Consider the following 21411-nt stretch of genomic DNA (forward strand, 5'->3'; position numbering starts at 1 on the left):
TTTGCACCAACATCCATTCAAACGAGCTGCCCTCATCCCAGTGAGTTGCTGACAAGTGATGGACATACAAGATCCTTCTTTCTGCTTTGCCAGGGCTGGAGGGGGAGGAAGGAAGCAGAGGAAATGCATTGAAATTGGTACTTAGTACCAGGACCTCTTTCTGCTACTTAACTTTACTCTTGAAATTGTGAACTAACCTCTGCCTGTACTTTTTCCTGCTCGATGGCAGTTACAAATACTACCCAGGGGTCAGGAGAAGATGACTGTGACCGTATGGGTGTTTGCCGAGACCGGAGGAGCAGGTTACTCCACCGCGGACCGTCCTCAAAAGGGCAGCTTCTGACTTGGGCCTTGCTTTGTGCGTCCGCAGGTGAAGATGCGATGACAGGGGACACGGACAAGTATCTGGGGCCCCAGGACCTTAAGGAACTGGGCGATGACTCTCTGCCTGCCGAAGGCTACATGGGCTTTAGTCTCGGGGCCCGTTCTGCCAGGTATTTTATTGTTGCTCTTTTTTTCATAGGCAATTTCAAGCCACCATGGTTTGTCATAAATCAACATCATGTTCATTTTCCCCGTGGTCCCCAAAGGTGCTCTTTGGAGAAGGAGATGAATTTGGTGAAATGGTCTCAACTTGAGTGTACACGCTCTGCTATTTGCTTTCATGGTTTTCAGTCCTTAATTTTATGTGAGTGAACGTGCTAGTTGTTTGTTCTGTATTTTCCCACCTTGCGGTCATGCTTCAAGCGAAAGAGCTCACAGACAAAACTGGGAGAGCCGATCTGGGTCACATGTTTCGAAACTAAATCTGGTTCTCTATTAGAAGAAAAATCTTATTTTCCAGTAATAAGAAATATTTATGTTGATTACTCACTAGTCTGTCTTCATTACTGAAAGAAGAATGTCTGATTGAGACTGGAAAGGGTATTTTTTAAATACTCTTTTAAAATTTTTTAAAAATACAATATGTATTTTTAAAAATTACATATTGTTTCTTAGAATTGCCTGCCAAGAGTTCGAGGATCTCTTGTAAAACTCTGCCGGTAGTTTGTTTACTAGGGAAATGTTAGGGGTGTGACAGTGACTTACCGAGAGTCACAGACAGGAATAGTGGTGAAGTCAATCCTCATAACTAAAACGTAAAACTCTGGTATGTGGAAAACCTGGGTTCAGGCCCGTTTGACACTGTTTGAAAGAAACAGGACCTTGTCCAAAATTTGGGGACTTCTTTTCCGTGGTTGGATTAACAGCTTGTTTGCTGACAGTCAGGTTATTTTAAAGCTAATAATTAAACCACCTAAGCCAGAGCCCGGGGACATTTTCCTATAGTTTGAGTGTCTGTTATAAAAAGTTTCATTGTCTAATGGTAAATGGCACTTCCCACAAGGTAAACCTGAGAGTTAATGCTCACTGTCCTTGATGTGGCCAGTTTAAATCCTGAATTGATTTTTTTGTTTTTAGTTAGTCTTTGTTTTTTTTTAACAGAATTTGGAATCTCATGTAACTAGAATTTTTGCTTTGTTAATGTATATATAGTATATGGAAGACAAAATCTTCTTGTAACAGGTATCATTTACAAGAAGGTGAAATAACTTTTTATAATGTGTACTATTTGTGTATTAACAGATTGCAACAAGTTATAACTGAAAATATGCAGAATCTTAGAGGATCTCAAAGGAAAATTCTATTTAGAGATATACTAGCTTTTGTAATCCAATAGCTAGCTGATTCGCTTCCTGAGATAGTTTAGAAAAGGTAACATTTGGTGGATTACTCATTTGTATATAGGAAATTGTAGCAGCTGACATCCAGAGAGTGATTAAACTGAATATTGTCTCATAATTTTTTCCCAAGAAAGTTCTAAGGCTTCCATACTTCTGGTTTTGATTGCACCATTATTATTTGTTGCTGTTATATGTAACTCATTTTTTTACATTGGCAACTCATGTTATGCTCAGAGGCAAATATAAAAATAAATCATAAAACCAATGTTTAAAGGTACCGTTAGAATATAATATTCTGAGTGTAACATTTAAAAAGTAATACATTAAATGTGTATCTCATTCTACCATAACATATTTTTCTTTTTCCCCTGTCTCATTTTTTTTTTTTGCTTTCTTCTCCTGATTTTTTTTCTAAAAATACTTTAAAATAGTCCCAAGATCAGGTAAGAAATGGCACTTTCCCGGTGTTTCCCTGCCCTTCCCTGACTCATTTTGTCATTTTTCTTTTCTTCGGCATCGCGCTGTGTGGGCTGTGCTGTGCTGTGCTGTGCCGTGTTGTTCTGACATGTGCTCTTTTTTTTTTTCTGCTCAGCTTTAGCAAATCGGTTTTGTGATTCTGTGGAAATTAGCAAGTGACTAAATATATGATAAGAAATGTTGCTATGCCATACTGACTGAATATTTAAGGAACTTCTTTCCCTTAACAAAGTTTGTATGGTGCATGAGGAAGAAACTGGAGAAATTTCACTGGACATCACAGTCTCGAAGAGCTGTTTGTTTGCTGGTTGCTATTTCACTGGAGTTGTGTTAGGCACATCAGTATAGTTTTAAGAATTCTTAGGCATGTGGTTGTCTAATACTTCCTGCATTTAACACTTAGGGTATACTGATGACTACAAATAATATAGTTGACCTTAGTTAAAAACAATTTAATGCTTTCCAGATCCCCATGCAAATAATGTCTAATTTTAGTAGCTGAAATTACTTCTCTGTATTAAGGATTCTGAGTGAAGCTTGATGGATTTAATTGGCTCCATCTGTCTATTGTAAGTTGGTCTGGGACAGTCAGGAGTAAGAACTTTAGGCGCATAGAACAGAGACATCTTTCAGCTTTTCTGCTGGTAGCTCCCAATTCTGGGCCCTGTTGGCATGCATGTTCAAGTTAAAAGAAAGAGGGGATGTGTAAAAGATACCAACAAATCTTAGATACATTGAAGAACTGAAATTAAAGTAAATATGTAGTTATTTTTTAAAACGTTTGAGGCTTAGTCCACATCTATAGTAAAATTGTGCTCACGTACCACCAATGTTAACATACACTGTAGGAACCATAACTTAAGGAAAGGAATGAATGTTGCCTGGAGTGAGCTTTTCAAATCTCAATCCTGGGGCAAAACAGAACCTTGCCTGAATGCTTAGAAGTTGCACTGTCTGGTAGTGTGTCCCCTAGGCGGTGTGGCAATTCAGATTAAAACCAGTTGAAATTAAATAGTATCAAGAATGCAGTTCTTCAGTCACTAGCCACACTTCAGGTGCACAGTGGCCCCTGGTGACCCATGGACACTCTTGCACAGTGAGGATTTAGAACTCATCCACCACCACAGAAAGTCCTGGTAACAATGTTGAATGAGAGGGTAGGAAGAGAATGCCTGCTTTTAGGAAGCTTATATTGTACAGGAGAGAATGTAAAGGGACTAGAAAGAGGAATACCAGAAAGAAATGTTGACAACTGGAAGCGGGGGTGGGGGAGGGGTGTGTGAGCCATGGCTGGGCACTGGAGGCCTGACTGTGCGAGTGCTCAAGGTCATGTGGCTGACTAGGTGAGCTCCTCTGTGCAGGGGTCATGCTCACTTTTATTTTCTTGCTTTCAAATCCTGTTTCTAACACTCTGACTAGCTTATAACAGTCAGTAAACATTCGCTGAATACACTATATAATGGCTGTAGAATAATAGTTGTTTTGGAGTCTGAGATCCCTTTAAAATTCTGGTGAAAATTAAGGCTTAATCCTAGAAGAATAACATACCCAGTGATGTAGAAACTTAGAATAATACCTATAATTCAGGGGCCTCTGTGTATTGATAAAAAATACTCGCTTTGGGTAGTGTTTAGTATAGTAACTGCCGAGAGGAAAAGAAATCGTTTTGTGTAAAGCAAGGAGTTCTTGTTTGCCTCTGCTCCTTTCCCAGTCTGGTACACACAAGGCCAGGCCACAGTCTGACTGAGTCTACTGGTAAAGATTCAATCACCCGCATTTATAGTCAGACGGTTTGTTAATGACCTAGGCGGTGACAGATGCCAAAGACTATGGTCCTGGACCCCATACCAAAAACTCTGACACCCAAACCAAGGGCCTGTGTGCCCCACTAGCTGCGGGGCGCCCCGTTGCCGTGGAGCGAGTTCTAGAGTGCAGCTCAGTGGTTTCATCTTCTGCCACTTTTTCGAAGAAAGACAGGCAGGAAGCCTCGGGAAGCTAGGGAAAGCTGCCTGGTGACAGCCTGTCGTGGCAGGTGAGAGAGGGAGGCATGCAGGAGATGGCCTGAAGCTGCACCTCCCAAGCCTCCATCCTTTGCCTTTCAGTAGGATCACGAGGTCTCCTGCCGAGGCTCAGATCAGCCTGGGTGTCCTGTGTGGACACGCACAGGGTTTCCAGGGTCCCTTTCTCTAGTGCCTTTTTAAGTTTGAGATATAACTGACAAATAATATTATATCGGTCTCCAGGATAGAACATAACGATTCAATACATATGTATCGCAAACTAATTATCACAGTAATCCTAGTTAACGTCCACTACCACACAGTTATAGTTGTTTCCTTGTGATGAGAACTTTGAAGACCTACTCCCTTAGCAACTTTCAAATATATACAGTAGTAGTAACTATAGTCACCATGCTGTACATTACACCAGGGCTTATTTCATAACGGATTTTGTACTATTTGACCACCTTCAACCATCTCACCGACCCCCATCACCCTACTGGTTTTAGTTTAGAGGTCAATGTGGTGAGTAGCACTTCAGGACACAAGAAAGCTTGCACTCTGGGAAGTTCAAGGGCTGTGTAGAGGATTCGTAAGCGGCTAGAAAAGTGAAGGGTAGAAGGAGCAAGTAAGAAAAGACTTGAGCAAGGAAAGAACACATAACCACACATGGAATTAAAATTGTCAAGGCGAGAAAGCTGACAAAGGAGCAGGTGAAATGTGCTCACAGCACTACTTCCTTCCTTCCAGTGCTTTCCACGAGTAGCAACTATAAACCTCTCAGTAAATTAAACCCTTATCTAGTTCCAAAGACATATAAACAGAACCATTTATAGCAGACAATTTCATTGAATAGCACGCACTAGACAGATAGGGATCAGAAAGAGAGGGGAGCCTGATGTAAGGTCTTACCATAGAAAATCTCTCAGGTGATCAGATCATCTGGAATCATCTGGGTCTTCTCCGTTGTCATGTTGGTCCGGCTGTTACAGTGCAACATCCAAAATTGCTGTGCCTTTCATCTTCTCACAGATGCAACACCAATTGGCCTAGTTTTAAACCAAACCTGACGATGAGATTGTCCAAGCTTAACAGAGTTCCTCAAACAGAAGGGATTTCATTTTTGACAGTGTCTTTTCAAGAACAACTTTTGTTGATTTTTTTTTTGGTTAGCCATTGTGCCCGTTCTTAAAGTTGCATGCATTAATTTTCTTTTATTCATCTCATCACCATCCACCACTCTCGAATGGGTAACTGTAACTCCAACAGCCTCCGCTCCTTCAGTTCGGATAGGTCCTACACCTTGAACAGAAGCTCCTATGCCCGGGACAGCATGATGATCGAAGAGCTCCTCGTTCCATCCAAGGAGCAGGTAGGCACTCTGTTCCAAATACTCTTTGGTTGTTCAACTGTCTTTTGCATATTTGAATCCACCTCTTTGGCCCGTGACAAAAACTCTATTTTGACATGTTTGAATTTGCATGGATAAATCTTCCGGTACTGCCAGTTGGAGAAAAAAATCAACCGTGTGATCAATGGAAATATCCCTCTCTTCTCTGTGTGAGTCACTAAAGTCCCACAGAGAGAAACTCGGAAAGTCCTAGGAGAGGCGTGGATCCCTTTTCTCATTTCTACGTCAAATCAGTGTTAACTTCTTAAAAAGAGAGTTAACAATAATTGGTAGCTAAATTTGCCGACATGATCCATATGAATGTTTGATTTTACTAAACAAACTTTGTGTGCGTGTTGGAATCTGCTAGAATTGTTTTCAACAGATAGTTAAAGATTAGATCCTTCCTGGTTTTGGTCTTTTAGTTGCACAGCTGCCTATAATGGGCCTGCTCAAGATGTGACGTATTGTGCTTTCTACCAGAGTCCCTGCCAGGTTCATTTGGTGTTTGTGCAATCCCTTTTCTCAGTAATTGTGGTTGAATAGATAATTGGTTTAATACAAGAAGTCCCAGCAACGTAGTCCCACTGCAGACAGGCTCAGGATGGTTCATTATTCTAGATTGACACACTACCTGGTTTATAATTGCAGTCATGTGTTGGTGATGGATGGAACTGTTTGGAGCATAAAACTAAGTTTAAAGGTAGCTTATAATATTTAAACAGTGTAAGTAATTGGTGAAACGATGCTGGGTGTATTCACTGCACAATGAAGGTAAATTGGAACAGGTGAATAAGTGAGTCACTTATCACAGGGTTAGAGGTTAAGCAGCAGTCAGGCCTTCAGGACTCCCACGTGTCTGGAGATGCTGGTTTCCAGACACACAGATACACATTGTACTTCACAAGGACCTACAATAAACACTTCATTACTTTTCACTCTCTAGAACATTCTTAGCAAGCAGGCCTTACAGAGGTAGATACAGCAGCTATTCACTGTTTTGTCAGACAAAAAAAAAACACCCTTTGTGGAATGATTATAGATGCAGTAGCATGTCGTAGTTTAAGTGGGTGTTAACACTAAAAAGTCAGTTGTCTCAAACAGTGAAGCTAAGGTCTTGAGTGGAAGGTGCTCCCTGAGTATTGGTTGAGGTCTTCCACAGAACTCTGTGCTTGGGTGGCTGTGGCCAGTACCCTAGTCAGGTACCTGTGACCTCTTCATGTTCCCAACTGAGACGAGATGTTAGTGGGTATACTGATAATACTTTCAAGTGTTGGAATGCCTGTTATTCTCTATGCCCTAAAAAAAAACTGCACAAAACATAAAATGGCAGGTGAAAAGAGATGCCTTAGGTATCAGTGACATTTTCTTCCGACATAAAATATGTGTCTTGTTCTGAAATGGGATAGCAAATCCTTGGTTGAACCTAATCATGGTGTATATTTCCGAATATATATATGCTCTGGGGCAAGGGCATGAAATTGGGACCACTACCAACATTACTGTGACCTCACCGTTATTGCCCCCACCACCACGCCCCCATCACTGCCACTGTCACCTCCACTGCCACTACCACCGTTATTACTGCCGTAGTGACAGTACCTCCCAAGTTCTGCACAGCAACCTTCAAGTGAACCGTGAACGTCTGTAGTGCTGCAAGGCTCCCAGCAGACTTGGAGGGTTCCCACTCCACCCATTACCCACTAATAAGTCTCTACCTAGTCCTGCTTACTTGAGTAGAATGGTGCGGCAGCGGCGGCAGCGTTTACTCAGAATGAAGGATTTGTGAAAAGAAGTAAAAGACAAAGAGAAGGGTTGGGGTAAAACGGATGTTCTGTTGTTCGGTTTGTCGCTGCTTCCCTTTCAGAAGCACTTCTGTGGATGTCACAACACGTCTGTTGCCCACTCGGGGGAAAGGAAGGTTCAGGGCATCTTGAAACCTTTGCAAAGAAATCTTAAGTTGAATCCTGCAGAAGCAACAAGTTGTTTTCTTTGATGAGTACGGAGAATGCCATGGTCTGACAGGCATTCCTTGTGGAAATAATATGTTTAAAGAGTATATAACCTTACTCCTAGTCACACACTTTCATGATAAATTCACCAGAGATTTGGGGAAACATATGAAGGGCACAATGACATTTTAGGAACTGAAGGCATTTGAAAGTGTACTGGCAATACTGTCAGGAAAGTTCATTTTCTTAGCTGCAATAACAGTATTGAAGCTGTACGGGGGGATATCTCTATTTCGGGATAGGCATGCTGAAATGTTCAGAACTGAAGTAATTGTTAAGTCAGCTATTTATTTTCCAGTGGTTCAGAAAAAGGGGTGGGGGTGGAGAGAGAAGAAAAATGCAAATCGGGCAAATATTCATTGTTGAACCTAGGTGGAGTATGTACAAGCATTCCTTATATGGGTTTGTCAACTTTGCATGAACACCTTCAAAATAAAAACTTGGAGGACAGGGAAAGACAGTTTCTGAAAGAAGTACGTTAACCTGTTTAGTCCCTCGTGTCTCATTTACTGTGGAAGAGAGAGAAAAGGCTAGTTCCTCAAAAGAGATGCTCTCGGTGGGAAGAGCCCAGTTACTCCATACGAGACTGAGAAGTGTTTCCTGTGGAGGTTCATTTGCACGCTTTGTGTTAGGACTTTAAGTACAAACTTCCTTATGTTGATCGTGCCTCTAAAGCTATATTTATACATTTCCAAACGGAGTTTCTCCACAGTATTGATTTTGTTCAAAGCATGAAAGAAGTCTTCAGTAGTTAGCATTCCTAAAGCGAAGTTACCTGGCTTACTGTCAGATTGAAAACTGCCCTGTTTTTGCCCAGTTCAAGTTCCTTTGACAAGTTAAGGCAGAAAAGGAATAAAAATTAACGCCCTGCAAGCTGCTTTCTTTCAGCATGAGCAGACCTCACCCACACAGAGGCTAGTTGCCCCTTTATTACCCTGCTGCTGATTGATCAGTTTGCACATTCACCGCAGGTTCAGGACGGTGCAGATCCAGGATGACCTGCACGGGCCCACCTCCCCCCCACTCCTAAGAACCCGAGCTGGTTGAAGCCCGGTAGGGAGGCCAGGGCTGGGAAGGGAGGTAGGGCAAGTAAGCCTATCCTCATTCTTTCTGGGCCTCACTCAGGACTACTCTGTAAACTCCTAATCCTTCCCCACCCCTGCCTCAGTCAAGAGTGGACTTTCTTTTTTTTTTTTTTTTTCGCTTTGATAGAGGGTTTTCCATGAACTTCCTATTCTTGCACTTTCCCTTTACCTGTTAATCAAGAGCCACTTATAGATACGCTTCTGAAAATTGTATGTAAATAAATCACATATTGTGTTTGTCAAAAGATATTACTTAAAGCAGTGACACTCAGGCCTGACTACTCCTGAGAATCACCTGGAAAACATTTTAAAAGACGATTGCTCAGGTCCTGACTTGGTAGACACGGGTGGGGCCGGGGCACCGGATTTTTCAGTGCACCTGGAATCGGGAGGCTAGTGGGAGTTCTTCACTGGGAGCAGCGTCGGAATCCTCTGTGGCTGTTTGGGAAGCGAGGTGCCTGCAGAACCAGAATTTCTCTGCCTGGGGCCCTGGGCACGTGTGTTTCTCTAAAGCTCCACAGGTGGCTCTGGAATGCACCTCTGGATAGGAACCTCTGATTTAGAGTGCTCTGGCCAGGGTCTTGTGTGTTGGTCAGTCAACATCTGATGCGTTTGTGTTATAAGCTCAGATGTGTGCATGCCAAGTTGCCTTTGAGCCGTATCTGTTTGCGCTCGGAAGTATTCCTTTCCAAATAGGCAGTGCTAAAGGAAAGGGATGACTCTAGACTGAAGCCCAGTTGTCTAAGATGAGTAGAACAGACTGGTTCTTCCCTACCTTCTGACATCGTTATTGAAAGCCCCATCCGGTGTGGCTTGCACTGCTATGTGTGACCCAGGTCAGGCAGTCCTCATTACCTTAGTGGAGTACTAAGCCCTTAGAGGCCATAAGCGTCAGGAGATAGGGTGGTGGTGCTTATGGTGAGAATAGTGATACTCATGGTGAGGGTGGTGGAAACAGCTAATTTTGAGTTCCTACTACGTGTCAGATACTATTTTAAGAATTGTACCAGCACTAACTCACTTACGGTTCACAAAAATCCTGTGAGACAACGTCTTGGTTCCATTAAAAAGATGAAGAAACTCAAGTGCACAGACAGCTTTGGTAACTCACCCCAGGGGACACAGCTGGCAAATGGCAGTCACTGGCCACCTGGCTCCAGGGGGCCTCCTTTCGGCACTAGCCTACTCTTCCAGCGCACATCTGCACTGCTCAGTGTGAGTGAGCAGGAAGCCAGCAAAGAGCCCAAGCTTTACTCTGTCCTCCAGGATCTCATACTCGCTAGTGTTGTTACTGTGGGTGTGGTACCATCATCTTTATCCATTTTTAGCCTGAAAGATTATGTTTAGACATGTGTTACTCATTATGCTTATTTCTAACTCTAATAATAAGTTCTTATTTAATGTGCTTCAAAGGGAACTGACAATTTATATTCAGCAAGTTATGAAAATTATGGAGAAAATGATTCTGCTTAAAATTATGGCATATAAAACATCATGTTTAAAGGAATGGAAATATTTGACCTTTACATGGATGTGAGGTAGAAGGCATGTTCATGGTCTAAAAATACTTTGCGGGCTAACTAATTAATTAGACTTTCTTTGAATGACCCTGGAAGCAGTTGTAAGACCAAGGGATGTATTTTGCTGGCAGAAACATTAATTCAGTATCATTTCTGGTTGTTATTCAAGGATGAGAGAAGAGCAGGAATCACTTAAGAGACATGGGTTGGTTTTGCCCACATGGACCAATTCCGCTTTCTCTAGCACAGGACCTGATGCTCAAACCTCTGCCCCCCCATTTCTCCGTCAGTGTAGTTTAGAAGGGGTTGAAATTCTTCCCCCCCCCCCGCCGCCGCTCCAAGGCTGAGCCCCAGACCTGGCCTTTCAGAGTGTTCCTTTTCCTGGATTACCATAATTGTGTTAGGGTGAAATGAAGAATCTTAGCCAGTCCAATAAGACTTGAGTGTGAGACTTGGTCTAGCCTTTCAGGGATTGCTAAACTATAAGATGGAGTGAATCCCAAGCTGCTGGGGTTGGAACAGGAAGACCACGGATTCCCACATCGTTGGAGCCATGGCTGCATTCAGCCACACCCCTAGCTAGTGCCGCCCAGACTTTCCCACTGTATAAACAGATAAATTCATCTCAGTCCACTCCCCCACCCTGACTCCTGGGGAGAGGGTGTCTTAAGCCAGTTTAATTTGGGTTTCTGTCCACACTAATGTGCTTGTGGCTGGCGGTCATAAAACCCGCAATGAAACAGCCACATACCACAGGCAATGCACAAAGTCCCCTGGCATCTTAAGGTACCACTCAGCATTGAGAGTTTATCATTGTATGCTTTCTCCAGGAATAGACCTAATTTTAACAAAATAAAAAGAAAATGAGGTGTGATTTAAGAGAATGGCTGTGAAGTTGGGTGTTTCCAAGCAAAAGCTCTTAGAAAGGCATTCTGTGCCCATCGATCACTAAGGCATGAGAACCTTCCACTTCTTTTCCGTCCTGTTGATGGACAGGCAGATGTCAATGAAAAGAAAAATGGGGCAGCCGCGCAGCCCTGTCCCTCTCTGAGTAGATTGCTTTCATTTGGCAGACTTTTCCTTTCAGACCAGATTGGCCCAAGTGTTGTTGCTTAAGAGGACTAGTGGCAAGGCTTCAAAGGCAACCAGTCGGGAAGGTTTAACTAGTGCGCAGACAGATGCACTGGCTGTTTGAGTGGTAACTGTGGAGATGAGTCTGTGGTTAATATCTGAGACCTTATTATAGTTTCCCTGTTCCTGGAGGCAACTTTTCTCATTTACTTCATGGCCTAGGATTCCAGATCCTTTGAGTTAGAGATGGCCTTTTTTGAAGCTACAGAGGATCTCACGTATGTTTAGTCATATATTGTGTTATGTACTACTTGATATGTAGTAAGTCATGTGCTAGGCAAGTTGGAAGGTTCTTCAGGAGAAATTTCACATTTATTTTTTCAAGACCTAGCAATTTTCAATGATTTCAGTAATAGAAAAGGAGACAAATGCCTAATCCAAAAGTGGGTTATATTAATAGGTTTCTTCCTCTCTCTCTCTCAACCCCATTCTACAACCCTTGCCCAAAATACACACACCCTTCCCCGCAACAGCAGCTTTACCTTCCTATGTCGTTCATTTAAGCTAGTTTCTTTTTTTACATTTTAATATATTTTACTGATTATGCTATTACAGTGGTCCCATTCCCCCCCTTCACTCCCCTCCACCCTGCACACCCCCTCCCGCGCACATTCCCCCACTTTAGTTCATGTTCATGTGTCTTAAGTTCTTTAGCTTCTGTATTTCCCACACTACTCTTGCCCTCCCCCTCCCCCTGTCTATTTTTTCCCCACCGTCTGTGCTACTTATTCTCCCTACCTTTCCTCCTCTCTCCTTCTCCCAATCGTCTGTTGCTATCCCTCCATGTGATTTCTAAGGTGCTCTCAAAAATTCGCATGGTTGCAGAAGGTAGCTAGAGATTAAAGATTTGCTAGAGATAGTCCCCCAGAAGATAAGCACCTTTGACTAGTGACATTTAATATGCTGCTTTTTCTCGTCAAAGTGCTTTGCCAGCAATACTCGGGTGATCCATTCCACACTCTGACAGATTAGTCAGCAAGATTACAGATTTTTCCTTTAAGGCAGAGAAGTTGGTGCTGTGACTTAAGGTAGTGCAGTTTGTTTGGACACTTTGAGCTGAATATTGGTTTATTAGCATCTCAGCTTCCACCCTGTCCATGAGTCACCTTGTTTTGTTGAAGTTGGTAGCTAGATTATCTTGAAGTCAGTCAGATTTGGAAACGCCAAAGAACCCAGCTTCATTATGGTTTATAGAATAATTTTCAAGAGGCTTTAAGAGGTAATATTAGCTGACTTCAAGAGAAGAATTACTTTAAAAAAACAAAACCTGCTTTAGTAAGTGTTTAATTCTATTTTATTTTGCTGCTTGAATCAGGTTTTCTTTTATGGAATTTATTTTTTAAGGTGTGTAACATGATGTTTTGATACATGCACACATTGTGCGATGATTATTACCACAATCAAGCTAATTAACATATTCATCACCTTCAGTGGTTATCCTTTATTCTGTGTGATGAGAACACTTCAGATCTGCTTCTTAGCAAATTCCAAGTATGTGATGCATTATTAACTACAGTTACAGTACTGTACATTAGGTTTCCACAATTTGTTCATCTTTGGCTGACTGAAAGTTGATTAATTAATTAATCCTTGATCAATATCCTCCCTTTTCCTCTACCCTACAGCCTCTGGTAACCACCATTCTGTTATCTGTGACTATGAATTAGACTTTTTTAAAAGACGGCATTCATTTCTTAAAAGAATATTTGCAAGTAGTTGTGCTGGATGTCCAGATAGACCTAATCTTTATTGTGGTGTCCGGTTGCCATTTCTTTTACCCGATATCTACTGTCAGTCACAGTGATGTCAAGACGTAGTGCACTACCTGCCCCAACATTTTGTTAAAGGGATCTTCTCATTTCATACTTTTAGCCACTGTATGGATTAGGTATTGCCATAGCCACCTTACAGACTAAGAGACTGGGTCTGGGAGGAGCATTTTACTTGCGCAGTGTCACACTGGGTGGCATTAGAGGGTGGAGCTGAGAACAGGATTTTTAGTCTGCTGGCCACTTGGACCCATTCTGCCGCTGACCACCGAGCCACAGGGCCATCCTAATAAAGGAAGTGTAGCAGAGCTGGGGAAAGCAGGTTCACCTCAGGAAGAGTTGCTGTTTTAAATACGTTTGTTATCGTATTTTTATTACCATTTAGTCCCCTTATGCCCCCTCCCCCGAACCACCACATTGTTGTCCAAAAATCCTTTCTCCTTTCTGTTCCGTCCCTCTACCCCCACCTCCTGCTTAGCTGCCAACCTGTTCACTGTATATGAGTCTGTCTCTATTTTGCCTGTTACTTCAGTTCATTCATTAGATTCCACATATGAGTGAAATCATGTGGTATTTGTCTTTTTCTGCCTGGCTCATTTCACTTAGCATAATGTTCTCCAGGTCCATCAATAAAGTCACAAATGATACAATTTTCTTCTTTTTTACACCTGAGTAGTGTTCCTTTGTATAAATGTCTCCTAGTTGTTTTATCCGCTCATCTCCTGATGTAGACTCGGGCAGCTTCTATATCTTGGCAATTATAAATAACACTGCAGTGAACATAGGGGTGCTCATGTTCTTTTGAATTAGTAGTTGTGGGTTCCTTCGGGTATATTCCCAGAAGTGGTATCGTTGAGTCAAAAGGAAGATCAATTTTTAATTTTTTGAGGTATCACCATACTGCTTTCCACAGTGGCTGCCCCAGTCAGCATTCCCACCAACAGTGCACAAGGGTTCCCTTTGTCCACATCCTCACCAGCACTTGTTGTTCACTGATTTATTGACCATGGCCATTCTGACAGGTGTGAGATGGTAGTCATTGTGGTTTTGCATTTCTCTGATGATGAGTGACATTGAGCATCTTTTCATATGTCTGTTAGATGTTTAGACACGTATTTGTCACAGCCAAAATACTCCTATTGCTTGTTAACCCAGCAGGGATTAACATCTCTGTAGTCTGATAAGACATAGGCTATCCTAAAACACTACATGGGATAGCCTATGTCTGTACTTACATAGATGTATGTATATCTATGTCTTAGATACATAGATGGCTGTAATGTTATCCAAGTTTAAGAAATAAATTATCTTCCATTATTGAAAAAAGAGAATTAGATTTATTACTACCTGTATTTTTGTTTACATAGCAATGTAAGATTTTCAAATCACTTTCATATTACTTGGGTCATTTCATTTTCTCAGTGACTTTGGGCAGTTGATAGAATTTGACCCATTCCCCTAATGGGTCAATTAGGAGTGGGGCAGTGGAGGCTTGGTGAGGTTTTTGTGACTTGCCATTCACTGGGCTGTGAAGTGATGCAGACTAAGTCATCTATTCTTTGTCCGAGGGAACTGACGCCCATGTGGATTCCCCCTGCCCTGGCCCTGTCGAGGCCACCAGCTGATCTGCTGGTTTCTAGGGGAAGCAGAGTTGACAGAAGGAACCTTAACTGCAGTCATCCAACAGCGGGGTTGACAGCCAGCAGCCTGGAGAACCCAGTACCGAGTTCATTAAATTTCTCTTTCTTTTCTGTGCAAATACTCTCTTGTCTCCCACCTCTTTTCTTCCGTGCCTGGACATTGGTTTCCAGACCTGGGCATTGGGTTTGTCGCCATCTGTAAGGCTAGTGTGGACTTGCTCTTGTCTTTCCTCTGATGAATAGAGATAGTGAGAAACTATTTTTGGAAAGTAGAAAGCTCTCGGAGACGGTGATATCATCATTAGTCAGGCTTTGGGCTCTATTAAATAATGTGCACTTTGATTTTACTAGTCGCCTTGACATCACTGCCCAGAGGAAAAAGGATGTGCTTATTTATATCATTTTTGATACAGAAGTGTAAGGTCTTATTAAGTCACTATGAATTTTTCCTTAGTGTTCAGCTAAAGCCACCTAGTGCTGGTGTTGGCCTTGTGTTGTGAAAGGTTTGAAGTCTCTCTGTGAACTACAATTTCTTCATCTATAAAATGGGTATAATATTCCCACCCAGAACTACTGGGGTCTAAGGATTCAAAGAACAATAAACAGAAAAGGCCTAGAGGTATTGCTGTTAACATAGGAATTTAAATACTTTTAAGTCAATAAGTAACACCTAAGCATTTATAAGATGCATTCTTTTAACCGAATGGGTTCTCTTGATTTGGCGTATACAAGTGTAAATGGTTAGTGCTGACCCTGGAACACTTTTCTGTTCCACAGATCACTAGATTTTAATGAATGAGCTAATATAAATGAAAGTCCTTGGGATAGTAGAAACTACTACATGTATTAGCAGATGTTATAACTTCCAGCCAACACTTGTTCTGGTGCCAGATTTTTAATGTATATTTTCATTTAATTTCCCTATCAACCAGACCTCAATTTAAAAATAAGAACACTGAGACTTAGGAAAGTTAAGAAACATGCAATGGATCATGAAACCAGCAGGTACTGTTGCGCATCTCCAAAGGGCTTTCAATAAACAAAGCTAAGGGAAGGTCAAAGGCAAAATATTATATTTTCTTTATTCCCACGGAAGGCCAGGTTGAGGGCTGGCTTACTGTCTGAGCCAAGTGGGCCCACGTACTAAAACTGTGACATAGACAGACTTCCTAACCAGTGGCCAGCATCACCTGCCCAGGGCAGGAGCACCCCTCACGGAGCTAGAGTTGGGGGCAGAGGAGGATGTTTGTGCCCTGAAACCTAGCCCAGACCTAAGTGGGTGCAAATCAGACGTGAGCAGAGCCTTCCCAGCTACTTTTCCCACATTCACCACTCAGATTAACCACTCCACATTTCAATGGTCAAAAAGAATGTAAAGGGCCGGGGAGAGACCCACACTTTCACAGTGGAGCTGCCATTCCAGAATGGAAAACTTAGGAGTGGAAAAGAAGTGTTCTCCATTAACAAGTGGCAACGGCAGATTTCAGATCCAAGTCTGTGATTCAACGTCAAAGCCAAGTTTTTCCGTTAAACCCGGGAACACCCCTACTTGTGGTGGGAAACTCGGGAGCCAACTCCACTTCATCTCCTTTAACCATCTTCACATGTGGTTTCCTATTTATTATTTTAAATAATGAAAGCTTTTTGTTGCTACCATGGTGCCATGCACAACATGTCGGAATATTTCCAAATTCATATTTTTTTAGTTAAAATTAGTAAATAGTTCAAGTTTCACACTTCAGGTTTAAATAAATGCTAATCTGTAGAAAAAATTATGCGCGGAAATAGGCAGCTTGAAAATGAAGCTACCAATTCATTCTCCGCCTTTAAAAACCAAAGGTTCAGTGGAATTACCTTATTGTTATTTAGATGTACGCAATGCAGTAAGAGCGTTTTGTTTGTCAGTATTGCAGCTATTAGAATTATTAAGTCTGTCCATAAACCTAAGCAGACCTCTGTGGGGGAAAAAATGGGACAAACATTGGAACATGTAGCTGATAGTTTAGAACAAGTAATTTGTTCATTATGTCTGTTCACTTGTGTTACGACGAGGTTTCGGTGAGTGGTGAAGAGTTGCAAGAGGCAAGGAGCTGGGATGGGAATCACCTGACGGGATGCGGAATCCCCGTGTGTGGCACATTCCTGCCTCGATGAATATTGCGTGATGGCCGTGATACCTGTTTGTGTGATCTAATTCATTGGCTCAATAATTAATGTCACGTTTCTAAGAGTGCCAAAGGTAAATAATTTACTGTAATTGCCAAAGAAGAGTGATATTATTAATTGACCAGAACTTTTTTAAAAATGTGAAAAGTAACCTCACAGCCTCAACTGTAGAAGTTGTAATTTGCTAGAAAAAATACCATACGCAGCACCACCCACTTTATACTAAATATTTTGCCCTCTTCTGAAGGTTGGTTAGTTGCAGTGTCCAAAAGTCAATACAATCAGCAAATAAGGCTGCACTAAACTCAACCCCCAGCCTTTGGTTTAACTACATAGAGTTCAGGAGCTTTTGGATGTGATGTATTTTGGGGTTAGGACCTTGGTTCTGTGAACTCTTGCTAATGCCCTTGATCACACATTCATCCGCCACACAGGCCCTCTCTCACTGAGAGCAGAGAGAGCTGCTCCGCATTCCAGACAGGGTAGGGACTTGCACTTCCGTGCTCTGCAGTTGTTGTTTTCAGTTTGACTTCAGGGCTTTTAAAAAAGTCTTTGTAATTTAGAGTGATTTTTTTAAAGATTTTATTTATTTATTTATCTTTAGAGGGGAAGGGAAGGAGAGAGGGAGAGAAATATCAATGTATGGTTGCCTCTCGTGCATCCCCTGCTGGGAACTGGCCTGCAACCCAGGCATGTGTCCTGACTGGGAATCGAACCGCGATCGTGTGGTTCACAGGCCTGTGCTCAATCCACTGAGCTACACCAGCCAGGGCTCAGAGTGATTTTTTAAAAATTTGTTTTATTATTATCAAAGTTACGCAAATTTGGGTAATAAAAGTTATGCCATTTTTCAAGACACACTCATTAGGGAAAAGAGAATTTCCATATTAACCTTCAGCCCTCAATTTCTTCTCTCCAGAGGCAACTGCTTAGCCTGCCTTTTCATGACTCTCACACACTTTCATGCCACTAAATAATAAGTATGTTGCTTCTTGTTGGCTTTTCCTCATTACCGGGATTATTTAGTGATGCCCCCAAATGGAAGATGGGAGCTTTAATTTTTTAAATACCTCTTCTCTCCCACCTATTTTCCCACCCCCTTCTTTTCCCAAAGCAGTTGTATTTCTATTTTAGTTATACCAATATGCATGCATTGCTTCTAATATTGTACCTATGTAAATATTACCTACAGATGTGAAGTATATTATGATTGCATTTTCTTTCCAGCATAGTATTTTGCTTTCCCTAGAATTTTACATCTGGTTGGTGTTCTCTATACAAATCACTAGTTCAACCCACACCCTCCTCCCCAGTTGTGCAAATCTCTCAGTATGTTCACACCTGTTAGGTGTTCTGTATTCATGTTCTGTATTCATCAAGTTAATGCATCTCTCCTAGAGCTTTCTTACTTGTCGAGTGTCTGGTAGGTGAGCTGCAGCAGATGTCCCCCGGTTCCTTCCCCCTCGTCACCATGAAAACCCCCTGTTCCTGTGTTAGACCCTGTGCCTTACTTCTTGGTTCAGTCCTTTGTTTCGGTAGAGCCCATCTTTCAGTAGTTTCCTTTACAGAGTGCAGCAGACAACTTGTGTGTGTGTGTGTGTGTGTGTGTGTATACCCATAGATATGAGAAAGAGAGGCTTTTATATAATTCTAAATTCTATAGTCATACATTTTTTAGCTGGTTATAGAATTGGGGGTTGAAAATCATATCCTCAGAAGACTGAAGGTTCACCTTTAACTTCAGGGTGTTTTGTTTCTTTTCTTAAAAGTCTGGTCGAAATCTGTCATCTGTGGCCATTTTTTCTCTCTGAGTTTGGAGAATCTTTCTGTGTCCCCAGGCTCCAAGGCCGCACGGTGATGTGCTGTAGCTGGGTCTGCGCTTCTCCGCAGGCTCGTCCCTGTGTGGGTCCTTCCTCTCTGGGACTCAGGTCTTTGGCTCTGGGGAAGTTTCTTGAATTACTTCCTCGATTTCTTCTTTATTTTACTATTTTTCTCTTTCTAGATATTTTTTTGTTTGGAGAGGGGAAGAAGGTTTTAAATTCCTGAACTGATTTATCTGCTTTCTCATATGTTCTCTCCTACTTTTTATTTTAAACAATGTTGCCCTAGTTTCTAGGCATTCTTTTTGACTTTAATGCTATCATTTTTGTTATTTTCTCTGAGTTCTGTCATTCAGTGGGGTTTCAATATTGAGCAGATACTTAACAGGACACAAATTGAGATTTCACTGTTGTACATGTCTCTGGTTATTTTCTGTATTTTCTATTCTTTTTAAGAAAATCTGTCCTTCACTTTGTATAGTTTTCTATTTATGCTTCCAGTTCACTAACCTCATTTTTTATTGTGTTAGTTGAGAACTAATATTGTGTTGAAAACTAGACAAATGCTCGTTTGACTCTTTCTTACATATATTCCAGTGCTTTGTCGAACTACCTTCCTTTTATTTTCCTTTTTCTCTCTTTTCCCCTATTTTCTGAAACACACTAATCATAGTTATTTAAAGTTCTTACTAGCATACTTCAGCATGTAGGATGACTGGGATCTGTTTATAGTGCCTGGATTTTTTTCTGTTTTTGTTCACGTGCTCTGGCCACACCTGGCAATTTTTCCTTGCATGCTAGACGCGAAGGGTAAGAAAGATTCAGTCATGACACATCCAGAGACGATGTATTATTCCTCCGAAGAGGGTTCACCCTCCCTCTGCTAGGCAGACGGTGGTAGCTCGTTATTTAATCCTATGAAGAGTCTGCTGAAATGAGAGGCTGGTTTGCAGCTGGAGTAAAGCTGAGACGACCCCTGCTTTGTCCCTGGACCTTCAGGGTCTTTATTTGAAATTCTGGTGTGATTTTCAAGTCTCCTCCGCAGACAAATCCCAAACTAAATCTATTTCTCATGAAACTGCCAAAAAAGCTCCATGTGCCTTTCAGAGATTTTTCTGGTTGGATTTTGAGTTTCCCGTCCTGTGCAGCCCCAGAATTCAACCAATGTTCTTAAGGAAAGCACGCTCCAGGGTACCCAAGTCTCTCCTAAACTTCTTCAGTTCTTCTGTTCCCCAGCAGTGGTCCCTGCAAATACAAAAGCCCCAGTTCCCTCTGCACCGGTTATTGACAAATGCCCAAGTTAAAAATGGCAACAAAACCTCAGTTCAACTGTTCAAAATCTTCCCCTGTCTGCAGTACAGCTCCTCCAGTTCATGCCTCAGCTGTTCTCTGCCACATCCCAAGGTGATTGCCATATTTGTCTGGTGTGCTTGGCAGCAGCACCAAGCTACTCTGCACCACTCGGAAACAGAAGTCACCAAGATTGAATTTTTATTTTTATTTTGAGATGTGGGAAAGAATTTTATAGTTATCACAGAATTAATTTGACTAAGTGTTAACGTGCTTAAAATCATGGTCAGAATTATTTTTCTGATTCCTCTTACTATACCAGTTACTCATGGTGCTTTCTTCAAAGATGGAAATAATATCGCATATCAATACATTTTATATTTTAATTCTTTTTTATTGATTCTGCTGTTTTATTGATTATCCAGTTTTTTCTCCTTGCCCTCCTGTATTCAGCAACCCCGCCTTCCTCCAGCGATCCCACCTCTTTTGTTCATGTCCATGGTCATGCGTATAAGTTCTTTGGCTTCTCCATTTCTGTACTTGCTCTTAACATCCCCCTGCCTATTCTGTAACTCCCAATTTGTTCCTCTTCATCCACCTTTTCCCTGATTCCCCCAGACCTTCCCCACTGGCCACCTTCCCAGTGAGTCTATATTGATGATTCTGTTTCTGCTCTGCTTGCTTGTTTAGTTTGTTTTTCAGGTTCAGTTGTTGATAGTTATGTACTTATTGCTATTTTAGTGTTTATATTTTTTATTTTATTTTCATTAAATAAGTCCATTTAACATTTCATGTTATGGTTTGGTGATAATGAACTTCTTTAGTTTTACCTTCTCTGGGAAACACTTTATCTGCCCTTCCATTCTAAATGATACCGTGGCTGGGTAGAGCAGTCTAGGTTGTAGGTCCCTGCTTCCCATCACTCTGAATACTTCTTGCCAGTCTGTTCTAGCCTGCAAAGATTCTTTTGAGAAATCAGCTGACAATTTATGGGAACTCCTTTGTAGGTAATCATCTGCTTTTTTTTTTTTTTTTTTTTTTTTTGCTGCTGCTTTTAAGACTCTCCCTTTAACTTTAACCTTTTGACATTTAATTATACTGTGTTTTGATGGTCCTCTTTGCATCCATCTTCTTTGGGACTCTGTGTGCTTCTGGGACTTGTATGTTTATTTCCTTCACCAAATTAGGGAAGTTTTTTTTATTAGTTTTTCAAATAGATTCCAATTATTTGCTCTTTCTCTTCTCCTTCTGCCGCCCACCCCCCGTGATGTAATATCAGAACGTTTGAAGTTGTCCCAGAGGCTCCCTACACTGTCCTCAATATTTTGGGTTCTTTTTTCTTCTTGCTGTACTGATTGGATGTCTTTTTCTTCCTTATGTTCCAAAT

General features: G+C 41.6%; 1 protein-coding gene across 24 annotated transcripts in view; it reads left to right on the forward strand.

Moving 5' to 3' along the window:
- The window catches only part of ANK3 (ankyrin 3), a 328888-nt gene that overhangs the window by 227519 nt on the left and 79958 nt on the right, over positions 1-21411 (forward strand). For 14 of the 24 annotated variants that reach the window (XM_037062709.1, XM_037062715.1, XM_037062716.1 and 11 more), the window contains 3 exons: positions 371-494; positions 2156-2167; positions 5471-5573. In XM_037062709.1, the coding sequence (XP_036918604.1) occupies positions 371-494; positions 2156-2167; positions 5471-5573 (239 nt within the window). The remainder of the gene's footprint in view (positions 1-370; positions 495-2155; positions 2168-5470; positions 5574-21411) is intronic. The other 10 variants (XM_037062710.1, XM_037062718.1, XM_037062725.1 and 7 more) reach the window with 3 other exon arrangements.

This window comes from Sturnira hondurensis, unplaced genomic scaffold, assembly GCF_014824575.4.
Source record: "Sturnira hondurensis isolate 20B ecotype Veracruz unplaced genomic scaffold, ASM1482457v3 Scaffold0014302, whole genome shotgun sequence".
Lineage (NCBI taxonomy): Eukaryota > Metazoa > Chordata > Mammalia > Chiroptera > Phyllostomidae > Sturnira > Sturnira hondurensis.